This window comes from Dryas octopetala, chromosome 6 (assembly GCF_963921425.1).
Source record: "Dryas octopetala chromosome 6, drDryOcto1.1, whole genome shotgun sequence".
NCBI classification, from domain to species: Eukaryota; Viridiplantae; Streptophyta; class Magnoliopsida; order Rosales; family Rosaceae; genus Dryas; species Dryas octopetala.
In genome coordinates, this window is record NC_141371.1 from 1,923,118 (window position 1) to 1,940,504 (window position 17,387).

General features: G+C 37.5%; 4 protein-coding genes across 4 annotated transcripts; all 4 read left to right on the plus strand.

Moving 5' to 3' along the window:
- The first annotated feature begins 470 nt into the window (after positions 1-470).
- LOC147280897 (phytyl ester synthase 1, chloroplastic-like) lies at positions 471-8,479 on the plus strand. The gene is made up of 13 exons (XM_086246318.1): positions 471-1,257; positions 1,460-1,511; positions 1,693-1,748; positions 1,915-2,073; positions 2,187-2,291; positions 3,193-3,299; positions 4,332-4,453; positions 4,957-5,065; positions 5,820-5,953; positions 6,909-7,266; positions 7,602-7,715; positions 7,836-7,921; positions 8,036-8,479. The coding sequence occupies exons 1-13, from the start codon at positions 843-845 to the stop codon at positions 8,337-8,339; spliced, it is 2,121 nt and encodes a 706-aa protein (XP_086102444.1). The 5' UTR covers positions 471-842; the 3' UTR covers positions 8,340-8,479.
- A 1,278-nt stretch (positions 8,480-9,757) lies between these two features.
- On the plus strand, positions 9,758-10,884 carry LOC147280898 (uncharacterized). The gene has a single exon (XM_086246319.1). The coding sequence runs from the start codon at positions 9,835-9,837 to the stop codon at positions 10,600-10,602; it is 768 nt and encodes a 255-aa protein (XP_086102445.1). The 5' UTR covers positions 9,758-9,834; the 3' UTR covers positions 10,603-10,884.
- Positions 10,885-12,634: 1,750 nt separating this feature from the next.
- On the plus strand, positions 12,635-14,579 carry LOC147280899 (uncharacterized). Its single transcript, XM_086247554.1, has one exon. The coding sequence runs from the start codon at positions 12,873-12,875 to the stop codon at positions 14,298-14,300; it is 1,428 nt and encodes a 475-aa protein (XP_086103680.1). The 5' UTR covers positions 12,635-12,872; the 3' UTR covers positions 14,301-14,579.
- A 1,110-nt stretch (positions 14,580-15,689) lies between these two features.
- On the plus strand, positions 15,690-17,093 carry LOC147280900 (aspartic proteinase nepenthesin-1-like). The gene has a single exon (XM_086246421.1). The coding sequence runs from the start codon at positions 15,690-15,692 to the stop codon at positions 17,091-17,093; it is 1,404 nt and encodes a 467-aa protein (XP_086102547.1).
- Positions 17,094-17,387: the final 294 nt, after the last annotated feature.

The window sequence follows — 17,387 nt, forward strand, 5'->3', positions numbered from 1 at the left end:
ATTTCATAGAGGTTTGCTAGCCGTTGACTGGTATGGACCCCAAAAAACCTAATATTTTTATTAACTAAAAAAACAAGGCACTAATCTTAAAAATTCTTTTCGGTGCAGTTCTTAATCACACTTAGGACATCATACGTTTTGGCATGTGATGTCGATCTCACTTCATTTAGAAATGAGAGTGACACTTTGGGTACCAGTCTACAAGATGGTAACAGAACAAACCGCCAAACCATATAGCGCGCCAAGTAACAAATAGTTTTCTTTTTCGCTATTCAGTCAGTCAGTAAAGTAACTTCGAGTTGTTACTGTCACTGATAAGCTTCCTCAAAACTGCAAAGCCAAGAGGCAGCAGGTTAGACATGTGGCGAATTTACAGCCAGAGCAAAAAAGCAATGGACAACACCCAACTCTTTCCCTGCCACTCAGACCCACCTCAGCCTCAGGTACATCCACATTCTTAGCTAATAATTTCATTCTCATTTTTCTCCACCAAAGAATTAGCTGTAATTTCCATTTTGTTCAGAATATTATTGTTTTACCATCTGTACCATATTTTGTTGCCAATTATTCTTACTGTAGATTAAAGCTCAAGGACTCACATTCGTTGTACCATATATGTGCATCTGGGTCTGCTTCGAGTTTCACTTTTGTACCCATTTCTGTGTCCTGTAGATTTTACGCTAAACATGAAATGTATGATTGTATCCGTTAGAGTGGTTTAAGGGCTGTCCAACTGAATTTAGTAGTTTTCTAAGCTGTTCCCGGGGTCTAGTGCTTAAAAGGTTCAAAATTGGTGAATATTGAAAAAGCTCTAGAATCTTTTGAAATTGCTTGCAGAAACCATGGCATCAGTTATAGGTTTCCGGGTACCGCATTTTTTTGTGTTAAATTCAGAGAATAAGCCTCGGTTTGGAGTGCAAGTTAGCAGTTTAGGTAATAAGGATTCACCAGTGCTGTCATCAGATTCAGTTGTAGTGAATGCTTCTGCAATAGAGGCAAGGGTGGAAAGTAGGCCTTTGATTGATCAAGGGAATGGGAGGTTGAAGCATAAAGTTAAGGAAGAGAAGAGGGCAAAGGATGGTGTTCTTGAAACTTTGGAACCTTTGTGGGATGATGGGTATGGGACTGAGACTGTAAAAGATTATTTTGATGCAACTCAGGAGATGATTAAGCCTGATGGTGGGCCTCCCCGGTGGTTTTGCCCCGTTCCATGCAGCCGTCCATTAAAGGATTCTCCAATCCTTTTGTTTTTGCCTGGTAAATGATGCCTCATCTATAAGTTGGTCTTTAGTTTTGGTACTGTGGTTTGCATACAAGGGATATGTATGGATAGCTAAACTTGACGAAAATTGTGTTTCTTATGTTTCTCATGGGCTGAAACTTTTGTGATGATTTTGTTAGTGAGTGAAATTTTATATTACAGAAAGTTGTATAATCATTTTGGTATTGATGCATACAGGGATGGATGGTACTGGGTGGGGCCTCGTTTTGCACCATAAAGCTCTTGGGAAGTAAGTTAGACAACACTTATCTTCATTTTTGACAACTACCATTTTGTTGCTCAAACTCCGCTCATATAATGTTTGTCATTGTTAGAGAAATGTCGTATTGCTTAAAAATCAAGTTTAGCTCTGTAATTTAGGGTCAACTATTTGTAGCAACTTCTGATATATACTTCCTTATAAAATGCAGGGCTTTTGAAGTTCGATGCCTGCATATTCCTGTTAATGATCGAACACCATTTGAAGGTCTCAATTTTTGAATTTCCTATAAATATGTATGTATGTATATATGCATCACATGCTAACAATTTTCACTCACACTTATGAGTCGAGGTGTGCATAATTTATATTCTTATTTATTTGATAAGATGTTACTATTAATCAATAATTTAGTGGGATTTCATTTATTAAGGGCTGGTGAAATTTGTCGAAGAAACTATTAGGGTTGAGCATGCTTCATCTCCAAACAAGCCAATTTATTTGGTAGGAGATTCCTTTGGAGGATGCCTATCACTTGCCGTTGCTGCACGTAATCCTACCATTGATCTAGTGCTGATACTAGTCAACCCTGGTTGGTCTTATGATTTACAGTTCAAAGTTTTTTTCATCATATTTTCTTATTATGTTAATGACCAGTGGTCAATACACCAAGTCAGTCTGACATTTCTGGTGTTTTTTTTTTAGCAACATCATTTGAAAGGTCTCAGCTCCAACCTCTGTTCCCCATCTTGGAGGCCATGCCTGATGAATTACATACCACAGTTCCCTATCTTCTCAGCTTTACTATGTGTATGTGATTTGTTGCTTCTGAGTCTAATTAACAGATACATTGTGGAGAAATCAGACAAGTCAATGCTAATTGGCACTTCTCCATGCTTTCATCCTGTCTTAATTATTTACTGTATTACTTTGGCATGTGAAATGTTTATTCTCTGAGGGTGCTGCTTCTGTAAGCATAAATGTTTGGTTTTCTAACAACCTGGTTGTCTTCTTACAAGTCTGGTTATGAACCCTTACTAGTTTTGAGCCTGGCTACCAACTGAATTTGTGTAATTAATTGAAACTTCTAGATACACTCTCTATTTTCTTGCAGTCTGCAATGCTAACGTGAATAATTACAGTAGTATATTTTATCGAACAGAACGAATGTGGTCAAGATGTTCATAATAGTTATGAGGAGCCTATTAGTTCTTTTTAGGTAATTTGAAAATACATATTTACTGTTCAAAGAAATTTGTTTCTTAATGATCAATCTTGTAAAATTTAACTATGAAATTGTTAATCTTAGGAGTAAAAAAGAGTATGGCATATAATATTTTAAATTTCTATTCAATATGATTATGATTTTTATTCACAAGAACACCCATTTTGATTGGATTCATAGAAAATTGGGTCATTAGGATTATATTCATAGGTTTTAGGTTTGACATTAAAGTTCGTGATTTTTTTTAAGGGTTTTTTGGTAGTTATCCCATAATTAATCTTCTTGATACATTTTTAAACTGCATCTTCTTATATTGAATGTTATGTTTGTTCAAACCTGTTCTAAGAATTTTTGAAGGTTTGTTTTCCTGGATGCTTCATGTGTGTATCATGATCAGAGGCAACTTTTTTGCAGTTTCAAGTTTCTCTCGTCTTAGTGACAAATACACGAATTCTGATGTTACTATTTAAACTTTCATTCCATCAGGTGATCCAACAAAAATGGCAATGGTTAATATTGAAAGCAGGCTACCTCCAAGTTTAAAATTCACACAAATGTCTCGCAACCTCACTGATTTGCTACCATATCTCTCTGTAAGAAGTGCTTGCAATTTCTGTTCTTGAACTTTGTGTTCTTTCCCTCTTTGCATTGTCGTTTTCTGTTTTTAACTAGTTTTGCATTTTTCTTATTATGTCTTTGATTTGGTCATACTTGCTTCACTTACCATTTACTTTAGATATTTTATTTAGTCTACTGAATTTACTCCTGAGCTGTTATTTTCTTTCACCTTCCTATGCTCGGTATTAGTCTCAATGAAGAAGCTTGTGCTTTTTTTATTTATTAAACAACAACTGTCATTTGTGAGATGTGAACTCAGGATCTCCACCTACAAAGGGGAGATTGGGCGCCATCCACTAGGCCAAATGAAGAACCATGTGCTCACTATTATGGTGGTACTAATTTGTGACTGTTAAAGAAGAATTTTTTTTTTGATAAATTTTAAATGTAAAGTAATTGAATGATGCTCATCTTGGCTGAAATGCAAATCTCTCACAGCATGAATACGTACATTATGACAAATCTGTTTCTCTAGCTTTGGTTGAACCTCTACTAGCTGTTGGTGAGGCACATGCAGTTCTTGATACAATGTCGAGACAACTGCATTTTGCTCTGAAACAGCTTATTTCTTAAATTTGCAATATCTGTAATATTGAACAGCTTACTTCTTAAGCATCCTTGTCCACAACACCATAAAAATGTTTCAGTGACTTAAAAGTTGAACATCAATTATTATTGATACTAAGTTTAAGTTTGAATTCTTAAATGTACAATTCATACATAGAAGATACCATTTGATACTTTACTAAATTTCAGCTGTCTATATGTTGAGACCCTCTATCAGATGTCAAATTTTAGAGTTGCAACTAACATGCCATCTTGAATAGTTACAAGAAAATGGGGGGTACGGATGAATATTTTTGTGTGTTTTTCAACTTCATTCCATGCATTATTATTGCTTTGTTTTCTTATAATTTATTGTTATTGAAATATCTACAGAATAATCAGTTGGAGTGAGGATTGTACCTTATTGCTATATGTACTTACTTCTATCATTTCCTTCTCAGTCTTTGGCTGATATTATACCGAAGGACACTCTTCTTTGGAAGCTGAAGCTGCTCAAATCAGCTGCTGCTTATGCAAATTCCCGTCTCCATGCTGTTAAAGCTGAAGTACTTGTGTTGGCTAGGTTCTTACTCACTAGACTTAGTGTGGTTCTCTCTTCATTTGCCTGCAAAAATGACTACTTTGCCGTTCCAACTCCATGGTTCTTTCAGTGTTTGAGTTGCGTCTCTAGTTACTATGTTATGAATGCGAATCAGAAATACATGGCTCCACCTGTCATTTTCTTAAATAATTGGTGGCTTCATGATGAGAATCATGCCAGTAATTTTTGTCTTATTTTTATAGATCACCCCCTTTTCTAGACCTTGACAAGCTTTATAAGCAATTCACATCCATCTTTGTCTCTGTACTCTGTTTTCATACTATTGCTTAAGATATATTGAACTCTAGTGACTTTTTAAATTATGTATATGCACAGACATTAATTACAAACACATATAGTTGTGGAAGATGTGGATGTTACTCTTGAATTGGTAAAATCTTGAATTTTTTTTTTTTATTTTGAATATATGCTGGAATTTTTTTTTTTTTTTTTTTTGGGGTACAAATCATAAGTTTTCATTTCAGTGGCAAGGATAACCTGGTTCCTAGTCGAGATGAAGCGCAACGACTGATGGGCTCATTACAGAATTGTATAGTTCGTCACTTCAAGGACAATGGACACACCCTATTACTGGTAAATTAAAATATGTATATATATATATCAGTATATTTCTAGTCTGGTGTGGTGCTGCTGGATCTTATGTTAGCTGTCAACATCAATTACAAGTCTAATGACATCTATTTAGCATGTCTCATGAAAATCAGCACTCTCAATCATTTTGACCAATAATTTATTTAAACTGAGTAGATGTAAGTATGTAACGTCATTGGACCTATCATAGTGAATTCTTTCTTGTATGTTGGCTTCAATCTGTCTGTTGGATAATGGTTAATAACATTATTGTTAAATTGACAACCAAGGTGCACACAATGAATTGCTGGATATGATTTTAGTATATGGTTTTATTTCATTTCTTGAACATTGTTGAATCTGTTGTTTGACCTAAACACCCCTTTATTAAATTCTATAACCAAAAAGTTGGATAAAAGCTCTAGTTAAAGATTGAGTCTTGACTTCAAGAATTCTCCGGGGATATCAATTGAGATACCAATTCTTTTATTATATTAGATACCGTTGGATACTAATTCTGTGACAACATTTATTTTACTTTGATGCAAACTTCTCTATATATTTTTTATTTCTCAATATTCTTGGTTAAAATGGAGGCCAAAGGAGATGTGGTAATAAAATGCTCACTGCCACTGGAATTCCGAGTTCCCACTCTATACTTTGTTATTGCTGTGCAATAGGAAGTTTTCATTTTTGGGTGCCTTTTCCTTGTGGAAACACAGATTTAATTGACTACACTGCTGGTTTCATGTTATAGGAAGATGGCATAAATTTGATGACAGTTATAAAAGCTACTTACAAATACCGTCGTTCAAGGAAGCGTGATGCTGTCTCAGATTTTCTTCCTCCTAGTATGACAGAATTCAAATATGCGTTTGATGAAGTAGTGGGGTAATTCCATGTAGCAATTTTTCTTTTCGTTTTCTTTTTCTGTATGTTAATCTTTGTTGGTACACTATCAGGCATGAATAAACATGAATTTATTAACTGAATTGAGTCATCCTAAACATGAATTTTAGTATCTGAATGAAAAGACATAAGAATTATTGGAACCTAGTCCTGAGCACTGGAATCTGGAATGTGACTTAATCACCATTCCAGGTGAAGAAAAGAAAATAGACAAACAATGGATGAATTGAACTCGAGCAAGTTTCAATAATTATTGTCTTTCAGTTCAGATACTAAAGTTCATGTTTAGGATGACTTAATTCCACTTTTCTAATTTGAATTTTGGCTATCATGACAAAATAAATGTTGCATTTTGAAGTTATTCAACATGTTTTAAATGATGTAATTCATCTCTTTTATTGTTCAAATTTGATTTATAACCTACATGAAGGTTGCTGTACAGGGTTCTAAAAGTTTTACGATAATAGAATGTTCTTTAATTGCCAAATATTTTCTAAGTGGAATGTTCTATGTTGTTATATAACTTATATAGTTATTATTACTCTTGTTGCACATTAGGAAGGCTTTTGATATGTACTCAGTCTATGTAATTGAAGAGTTTTAGGTTAGGAAAAGCTGGAAAAATAAAAGACACAGTACCAAATATGTCTAGGATCCAACTATTTAAGGCTGTAAATTCTGTGTACATTTTTAATCAATTAACTGTAAATTATAAGAGATTATAGAGCACTCCATTTATAACCATGACCTCCTTCCAATCAGCAAAAGGATAAATGAAAGAAAACTGCTTCGTAGATCCTAGAGCATATTTTGTGGTATAGATCCATCATATATGGGCTTCACATTCACCTTACCTGGACCACGCTAAGTTGCATCCAGTAACATATGTTTTGGAATATATGAGGCCAAAGCTGATACGAAAATACATGAATGGCAGATTATTACGCTTTATTACTGGCCCCGTACTGTTCTCAACATTGGAAGATGGGAGTATTGTGAGAGGTCTTGCTGGAGTTCCAAATGAAGGACCTGTCTTATTTGTGGGTAATCACAATTTAATGGGAATGGAAGTATTTTCTTTAGTTCAAGAACTTTTAAGAGAGAAGCAAATAATGGTTCGTGGTGTAGCACATCCACAATTGTTCTCGGAGGAGTTTGAGAGATCGGGAAACTTTGACTGGCTCAAAGTGTTTGGTGCAGTACCTGTCACAGCAAAAAATCTATTCAAATTGCTTTCGTCAAAATCACATGTTCTCCTCTATCCCGGTGGTGCACGTGAGGCTCTCCATTTGAAGGTGTGTCAAGTTTCAAATATGGCTTAAGAACCATATATTTTAAAATTGGTAACTTCCTTACCAGATTTTCTAGAATCTGCCTGATCATTATTTGATTTTCAAACAGGAATTTTTCTAGGACATTTAAATGCATAAGGTTGTCTAGTGACCTAGGTTGTGCTATGCCTATATGAAGTTGTTTCACCTCTGTTTGCTAATATGCCTTGCATGTAGGTTCATTCCATTCACCAAGGAGATACAAATAGATTTTACAGACATTCTTCGTTTCTGTGGAGTAGCTTTATATGTTATGCTTTTGGTTTCCTATGGTTATATGGTCTTTCTATAATTGGCAGGGTGAAGAATACAAGTTATTCTGGCCTAATCAACCGGAATTCGTAAGAATGGCTGCACACTTTGGGGCGACAATTGTACCATTTGCAGCTGTAGGAGAAGATGACATATTAAACGTAAGCTTGTGCTACTGTTCTCCCCTAAAATTTTCTCCAAAGACCTTTTTCTCATGGTGTATGAGTGACTACGAGTCTGCAATTAACATTGTACTTTGGTTCTTATTTTGGATGTGGCAGTTGGTTCTCGATTACAATGACATAAAGAAGATCCCTGTGCTGAGTGACTCTATCAAAGATGCTAATCGTGATGCTATAAGATTGAGGTAATTATTCTCCATGCATTTGTTTCTTTGATGCTCACCCCATCCTAATCGTAATCATTGCTATTCACAAGATTGAATTTGCTTCTAATGACAAAGAATGTGCCTTGGTAATAGGGATGAGGCAAGCGGGGAGGTTGCCAACATAGACCTCTTTTTTCCAGGGGTTTTGCCCAATACATCACCAGGCCGTTATTACTATTTGTTTGGGAAGCCCATAGAAACAAAGGGAAAGGCAGAGATCCTGAAAGACAGAGAAAATGCAAACAAACTGTATTTGCAGATACAATCTGATATTGAACAAAGTTTAGCATACTTAATTAAGAAGCGGGAGGAGGATCCTTATAGGAATCTTATTGACAGAACAGTATATCGGGCAATATACTCCCCTTTAAATGAAGTTCCAACATTTGAGCCTTGAAAAGTTAGTTTTGAGGGGAAAAAGTCTTATTGCTTTTAGTGTACAAGTACTTTTCACAGAAGAGGTTTGTGTACTAATTCCACTAATTAATACACAGGGTCATGTTGTGGCCAGAAAGAAGGATCATTTTTTTTCAAATACTGAATCTTGTGTGGCAAACTTGCAATTGGGGTCTGAGATAAAGCATTATCTAAGAGCCTGCAAATAATTAAAAGGTCCATGTCCTTTACAAGGGAAGGGACCTCTGTGAAGTGCAGCTGCAACATCTGCACCTGTACACCATGATAATATGTACATCTCTTTTTCAACCCTTGAGGACTACTTGGATACTGTTAATAGTTTAATATCTCAATGTGAGCATAAATGGTCCAAATAAAAATGTATTATTCTCAATTTTAATAATGATGATTTCCATTGGAAATCATTATTTTTCTTGCCGAGCTGGGTTGATTAATGCAAATGGCATATTTGATTCCTTCTCTAGGGTGAAAATCAATCCCAGAATTGAAGACAAAGCTAGCCTTCTGTGTGAGGGTGAAACATTGGTTTCTTGTTGACAGTCTCTTCATTCTCGAGGATATGCACCCAGATATGTGGAGTGGCTTTGTTGGTCGAGATTTGTATTTACAGTAAGAAAATACTCGAACTATATCTCTAAAGGATGTAAAGTAATTCTCTTTACTATATCTGCCGACATTAAGACACCATCACAGACTCAAAAGAATGAGGAAGGAAACTTGGGTGTATTTGGAACTCGATCAGAACAGAGGGAATATAAGATAACAGGGTCAGGTGGCTAATGGAGGTCTCAATCCATGTATAAGCAGAACATGATTCTTTAGATATTTTGAAATTGCAGAATCTTGTTTTAGACAAAAGGGGTAGAATTGATCCTTGATGTATATCTTCAGGGAAAGAATCTCATAAAGCCTTAGTAGTCCTGAGTGTAAACCAGGATCTCTATCCAGTTGTGGGATAAGACTACTGAAAGTTCAGTAAGAGCTTGTTGGAGCCAAAATTCTGGTCTTCAGGCCTTGTAGCAGGTTCAATTTATATGTGCTTTGCATTTCCCTATGTCCAAACTACTTATTGGGCTACAAAACTTGATTCTGGATTTGCTAAAACAGAATATATAAAAACTTAATTTATCATGTAGCTAAAAGTTATTCTCTCTCTCCTTTATCTTCTGATGGAAGCAATGTATTCCAAGCAGTGAAGGCCGGGTCTTACCAGAGGGATTAAAATTTCTCAGTCAAGGGAAGGTAATGGAGGTCACATTCCATGGATTTGCGGAATATGATTCTTTCAACATTTTTGGCAATTGGAAGAACTCGAATGGAATCTTCAAGTGCATTAGAAAAAGAAGCATATGTGACATATATGGCTGTCCTCTCGGCTATATATACAAGGAGAAGCTTCAACATGTCTAAAGTGAGAAACAAGTCCTAGCTAGAGTTCAAAGCAAATCATATAGTTCCAAACTCGAAGCTAAGCAATGGCTGGCTATGACTACAATTACAGATCAGGTTACTCTACCGGCAAGGGGGTAGGACCACTGTACACCAAAGAATGGGGCAGAACAAGGTATGCTACTGACGATGATGAGTGCCGTACAGTCATTGTTGATGCTGACGGGACTCAAAGAACAATTATTGGTTGTACCCCCCTCAATAAACCAGCGGGCTATACTACAAAATCTGAAACAATTGTACATGAAGGACGTGTTCATCCACCTTTGTTACCTTCATATAGGCACAGCTCTCCCCCAAAGGTTGAGCCAGTGAGAAACTACGGCTATGATGACAAGTGGAGTCGGCCTTCCAGCCCTCCACGCCGAGTTGATGATTTCCCCACCAGAGGCCACAATGAAGGCAGGGCTGGACCCTTCAATGGGGTAGACTGGCGCCAACAGCCCCAACAAACTAGGTACAATGGCACCACAGGCTATGGTGACTATGGTGACTACAATAACAAGACATTGTACAAGGCCACTGGGAACACAATCCGCAATGACAAAAACTATGATGACTACTACCGCAAAAATGATCGTGACATGGGGGGTCCGGTTAACATGATATCAAACGCTGTTGGCAACCGGGGTAGGCCAAGCCGTACTTCAACATTGGCCGCGGCTGCACTTCCACTGATTCGTGGTGGTGATGGCAATCATGGCAAGCTTAGTGCTCCAACAGATGACATGGAGAAGGCCCTGCACTACCTGAGGGAAAGTGCAAAGACTTCATCATGGCCACGAACAACATGACATGTTTACTCACACAACTATCTGATGCTACTAAAGGACTTCATGCTTCAGTTTCCATATATTTTCACCTGCTGATTTGGTCTAATCTAGCTACTCTATCGATGTGGTTGTGTCTATTATCTGCTTATGTTTTAGCTATATGGTAAAGACAGTGTGGTGTACTCTCGGTAACCTGTGTGCTGATGGCATGTATGCCCTGTGAAATTAGTAACAAATAAACTTTGTAGCAATTAAGTCCGTCCGTAATAAACATATGAATTGCTTATTTAGTTTTAACTTTTAACTTGTGAATTCTTTTTTTCCGAATTTATTATTTTATAGAAAAATTATAATTTATGATCAACTTTCTATCAGTACCTAATCTTAATTAAGCTACACCATAATTAAGATGTTGAATGCAACATAACCAAATTAATCAACATCTCCAGGAATTACACTTGGAAAAAGAGTTTGCTTATCAAACCCATATACAATTGGTCATGGATGACATGAAATCCACAAATCCCACATTGAAGGTTTAAGAAATAAAACTTGCATATAAGATGCATGCCCTATTACTAATCAAATATCTAACCAAAATTTTAGTTCAAGCAAACACCGCCAAAACTAAAAACTTGCAAGATCATCTAAATATGACTGATTTTGAGCATAAACGATACATGACTAGTCGATATTACCCTTTGTTATGTTTCATGATCTAGTAAAACAGAGAAGGGTAGAGTGGCCAAAAAAAAACAGAGAAGGGTAGGAATGACTTTACAAATTCTCAATTGGATCCATCTGCAAAACAAAAATATCCTCTTGAAATATTTGCTTGTTGGTCCAAATTTTTATGCAGTTGAGGACAATACTTGATGTTTAGTAACTTAAATATTCCTCTTTTTTATTTCGGTTTTGTTCATTTAATCCCTGAAACAATTTTGCGAACTCGTCCTGCGGTTTTTGTGAGTAATGCTTGCGTTTAGATGCTGGGATGCCAAAGTACACATACTCTTATTCTGATTACCTTCTTCCTTCTTCATCTGAATTTGTATGTTTTGTTCCTTTGAAGCTATCAACAATGGCGTCGTTCTTGCACCAAAGACCAATCCACAACCCTCTCTCAGATACCAATATCCACACGTCGCTCTTCAACAAATTCCCAAAGACCCTTTTCGATTTTCAGCCCCAAAAGTCACAGCCCTTTTAGTACTTGTCCAGAGGGCCTATTCTCAATCACAAAGTGCGGTGATTGCTGACTACACATTGGCTCAATCTGTGTCCTTTGTGGCTAAAAATGGGTCTTTCATTGTTTGTGTCGCAAGCCAGCCTTACTTGTCGTTTTTTAACAGAACTGGTTGAATTGATAATAGCTGGTATAGTTATATTTTGAAGTTTGAGAGACACTGAGCTTAATTATAGCTGGTATAGTTAAATTTGGTCAATTGAACTTCAACCAAAAGAAAAGTTGTTTAATTGAACTAATTGTTAGTAGATTTTGTTGTGATATTCTGATGCTCTTCTGTTGCTTCTGCACTTGTGGTTCTACACTATTCGACAATTCGTGGGTTTTGGCATGTTACTGATTAGTGCAAGTTTTTGGTATTGACTAAAAATGTTTGCCACCTGAATTATTTACGATTCAACCTACTTGTGCAAGACCTAGCTAATACAAAAATTGGTAATACACGAATGACATTCCTGGATTTCATGTGTGCAACATCAATGAATCCTACCTGTCACAGCATTTCATTGGAATGATAATTTTTAAATGTATTGTTCTTTTTGCTTCATCTTTTCCCTTTAAAGTCATCTGCTTAAACACTATAGACAGATGCTGAGCATGTGTTGTCCTCAATATGTTCATCATCAGTCATCATGAAATGTATTAAGCACAAGTGTCCTTAATAGCAAATAACATACTCTTGAATTCGTCCATTCTTTGGTGAAACAGAATAATATGTCATTTCTCATGTAGGTAAAGTTATTCTATCTTTTTCCTTTATTCTCAGATGGAAGCAATGTATTCTAAGTGGTGAAGGCCATATCTTACCAGAAGAAATTTATCATCCAAAGGAAGGTAATGGAGGTCACAATCCATGGTTTATAGCAGAATATGATTCTTTCCACAATTTAGCATTAATGGAAGAACTTGAAGGGAATCTTGAAGTGCATTAGAGAAAGAAGCATGCGATAGAAAAGTGACATAGCCAGCTGTTCTTTATATACAAGGAGAAGTTTCAACATGTTTCAAGTGAGAAAGAAGTCCTAGAGTTCCAAACTTCACGCTAATGGCTGGTTATGATTACACTTACGGAGATTACTCTACCGGCAAGGGGACAAGACCACACATCAATGAACGGAGCAAAACAAGCTATGCCAATGATGATGAGTGTCGCACAGTCATTGTTGATGCTGATGGAACGCAAAGAACAATCGTTGGTTGCAGCCCCTTCCAGAAACCGGGGAGCTATGTTGTAAAAACTGAGACAATTATTCGCGAACGTGTTCACGCACCTCTGTTCCCTTCATACAAGCATGGCACTCCCACAAAGATTGAGCCTGTTGTGAAAGATTATGGGTTTGCTGATGACAAGTGGCGTAGGCCTTCGAGCCCAGTGAAAGGTTATGTTTATGCGGCTGATGACAAGCTGCGTAGGCCTTTGAGCCCAGTGAAAGGTTATGTTTATGCAGCTGATGACAAGCTGCATAGGCCTTCAAGCCCAGTTCATGATTATCTGCAGGAAGTTGGTGATTTCCTAACCAAAGTCCAGACTGAAGCTAGCCATGATCAACCCACTGAGACACCTGTGTTCCCTTCATACAAGCATAGAACTCCCACAAAGATTGAGCCTGTTGTGAAAGATTACAGGTTTTCTGATGACAAGTGGCGTAGGCCTTCGAGCCCAGTGAAAGGTTATGTTTATGCGGCTGATGACAAGCTGCGTAGGCCTTCCAGCCCAGTGAAAGGTTATGTTTATGCAGCTGATGACAAGCTGCGTAGGCCTTCAAGCCCAGTTCATGATTATCCGCAGGAAGTTGGTGATTTCCTAACCAAAGTCCAGATTGGAGCTAGCCGTGATCAACCCACTGAGACACCTGTGTTCCCTTCATACAAGCATAACTCTCCCACAAAGGTAGTTCAGCCTGTGAAAGATTACAGGTATGCTGATGACAAGTGGCATAGGCCTTCGAGCCCACCAAAAGGTTATGGTTATGCAGCTGATGATCATCACAAGCTGCGCAGGCCTTCCAGCCCAGTTCATGATCAGACTCAAGCTAGCCGTGACCAACCCTCTAGGATTGGACTCTTCAATGGTGTAAACTGGCGCCAACCACCCCAGAAAACAGGGCATAATGGCACTACAGGCTATGGTGACTATAGTGACTACAGCAACAAGACATTGTACAAACCTCGGAATGACGACTATGACGATTACAACCGCAAAAAGGATAGTGACAAGGGACCGAATATGATATCAAATGGGGATCGAGCTATGCCAAAAACTTCAACATGGGCTGCACATCCAGTACATGATGGCAGACTTAGCAGTGCAACAGATGACATTGAGACGGCCCTGCGGTTCTTGGAGGAAAGTACAAAGTCTTCATCTGTCACTACTGCTACGCCACTTTCTCATTACTCAGCAGTGCCAAAACAAGGTGAGTATCCCATGGAAGCGGGAAAGAGACGTGTCAGATTCAATTTATCACCATAGCCACGAAGAAGATGACGTATTCACTCAAACAACTATCTGATGGTAAAGGGCTTTATGCTTCAGCTTCCATATATAGCTTTTCTTGGGTTATTTTCATCCGTTGATCTGGTCTGATCTAGCTACTCTATCTGTGTCTGTTATCTGCTCCTGTTTAGAGGTAAGACATTGTGGTGTACTCTTTGTAACTTTGTAAGCTTGGCCTGTATGCCTTGTGAAGTCAGTAAAAGAATAAGCTTTGTTAGTAATTAATCCCGCAATAAATATATGAGGTTTTTTTTTTTTGGCCAAAAAATATATGAGGTTGTTTCTTTAGCTTTTGATGTGTTTTTCCGGTTCTATATCTTATAAGTAATTGTAGTTTATGATCAGCTTTGTATTAACTGGATCATAAATATGAAGATCATGTCTAAAGTAATTATAGTTTCATTTAAAATGAGATATTTAATGATAATCTTCCACCCCAGATAACATTGTTTCCCTTCAGTTACATCATGAGGAAGACTTTGATCCTGTGTGGAAACAGCAGAATCCATCAGATGAAAACCTGATCATAGTAAGCTACATAATAATTAAGATGCTGAATGCAAGACAAGAGATCTCCTCTAAATATCCATGGAAATTTCTTCTGGTATTCAAAGAAACAAAAATCAAAAGGAATTAATTCATGCCAAAACATTAGCCTCAACCCTATTAAATATCATATTTACTTAAGGAATATCGGTTTATTTGGAAACTGTTTGCAAGTGCAGGGCCATCTGTATTCGTAAACCAGGGTAACTTCCGAGTTGTCATTGCAGTAACCAACGAGTGAAACAAGATGGCAATGACGCATGCAGCAGGTTGGAGAGCATCTGAATCTCTTATTTCTATACATGAGATGATCCTGCGGGTTCCTTCTGGCTGCTTCAATGGGCCTAATTCCTGGGCTTCGGCCCAATCTTGCATCTGGGCTTCCCGCCATCTCTGGGCTCAACCTTCCTTACCACTTCAGCACCAGTTGAGATGGTCAAGTCCATCAGGAAGTCCATGGTCATGGTTTTATTAAGTTATATACTTACTTATATGTCGTTTTGTTAAGAACCAACAAAAAAGTGGCCAAAAAAAAAAGAAACAACAAAAACAAAAATGTTAAAGTAACGTTATATTTATGACATCTAATAATAAGCTAAGAGCAAAAATAATTATGGACTTGTAGTTTCCTTGATACTGAGTTAATGTAATGAAATTCCACCTCTGATGAAGAATCTGATCATAATCTACACCATGATTGAGATAATGAATGCATGCCAAGAAGATCTCATTTTTGTAAAGTACATTTATTGCGTATCTAGTACACCAACATAACTATAAGTGTATAAATACACCCTCTGACAAAAGAAAGAAACAAAAATGGATCCAATAACTGTCTGCAGCAATATGCAAACAATGTGTGGGACTATATTGGCCATCCTCCTATGCATGCTCACCACCAACCTGCCCATTGAAACCTTTGGTTTTAGCATCAAGCTCATCCCAATCGATTCAATTCTCTTCCCAAAAAACTTCACTCTGGGAGAAAGGCATCACATAATGGCTGAAATATCAAGAAATCGAGCTCTTAATCTCAAGTCCATGAGTTCAGCCAGGGCACTCAACTCAACACAGGAGTTAATGAAGGATGTGCCTGATACAATTCAACCTTCCATTTCACCTGTTTTAAGCAATTACTATGTATCACAAATGCTCATTGGCTCACAACAATATTCACCCTACTTAATGGTGGATACAGGCAGTGCTGATACATGGGTTCAATCTGATGGATGCACCAATTGCTTTCCTGTAAAGGGAGGAAATTTCAAGTATAGAGAATCCTCATCATACCGTAATTTACCATGTAATCACCCATTTTGTGTTCCCAAAAAATGTACTAGTGATGGGGTGTACTGTCTCTACAAGAATTACTACCTCGGCGGTAGCAGCACTGAAGGTTGGGTTTCAAGTGACACCTTCACTTTCTCAAGCACTAACCAAACCTCTATAAGGATCAGACTTGCATTTGGCTGTGGCTATGACAACAGGAACATAAGTTTTGGTGAAAAACATGGACCTAACAATGTGATAGCCGGCGTATTTGGCTTAGGGCCAGGGCGGCGTTCAATCCTAAACCAACTTGTTAGTGAGACCAAATTGCGCTTCTCATACTGCCTACCATCATGGACCATACCAAGGCTAACTCATACATTCTTACGTTTTGGTAATGATGCACAAATAACAAGACGAGCGCAGACAACCAACCTAGTTCTTATAGCCAATAATCCTGCATACAATACCAATATGTTTGGTATTGATATTGCGGGAATGCACCTTAATATAGATCCAGAGCTTTTCGCGTTGAGGCGGAGGTCATGGGGCCCTAGTGGTGGGTTTTTCATAGACTCAGGTACTCCTTACACTGTTCTTGTTCCAAGTGCATATAGGATTTTGAGACAAGGAATGGTGCAACATATTATGCAGCGTTATAGACAGCAACCTCTGCAAGAAAGGCAAGGTCCATTTGACCTTTGCTATGGGTCATTAGGAAGGGAAAATTATACTTTGCCAACAATGACATTCCACTTTAAAAGAGCTAACCTTGTGCTGGATTCTAAGGCTGTTTTTGAACGTATTGGTTCTGCTCTCTGCATGGCTATATTGCCTGGTACTGATTTAGGACTAAACATCCTAGGGGCATTTCAGCAAGCAAATCATCGCTTCTTAATTGATGTTAGAAAAGCCACAGTGTCATTTGCTCCAGAGATATGCCAAGAAGTTTGAAAAGTTTATGTGATCCAAAGTTTTCATTTATTGGGTTATGCTAGGAAATACACTTTCAGTGTATATCTCTCAAAGAAATATGTTAGTTTTCTTTCTGATTGTGAACATCAATAAATAATATTATAAAAAGGGTGTATGAGCCTGTGAACATTGAAAGGGACAACATGATAGTTAAACCTTTGAAACTCCTTGTGGAAATTTTTAAATTACATTGGTTCTTCTCTGCTACAATATTCCTACTATACATCCCATGGACAGACCATGGGGTAGAGGCAATTCAACCAGTTTCTAGAA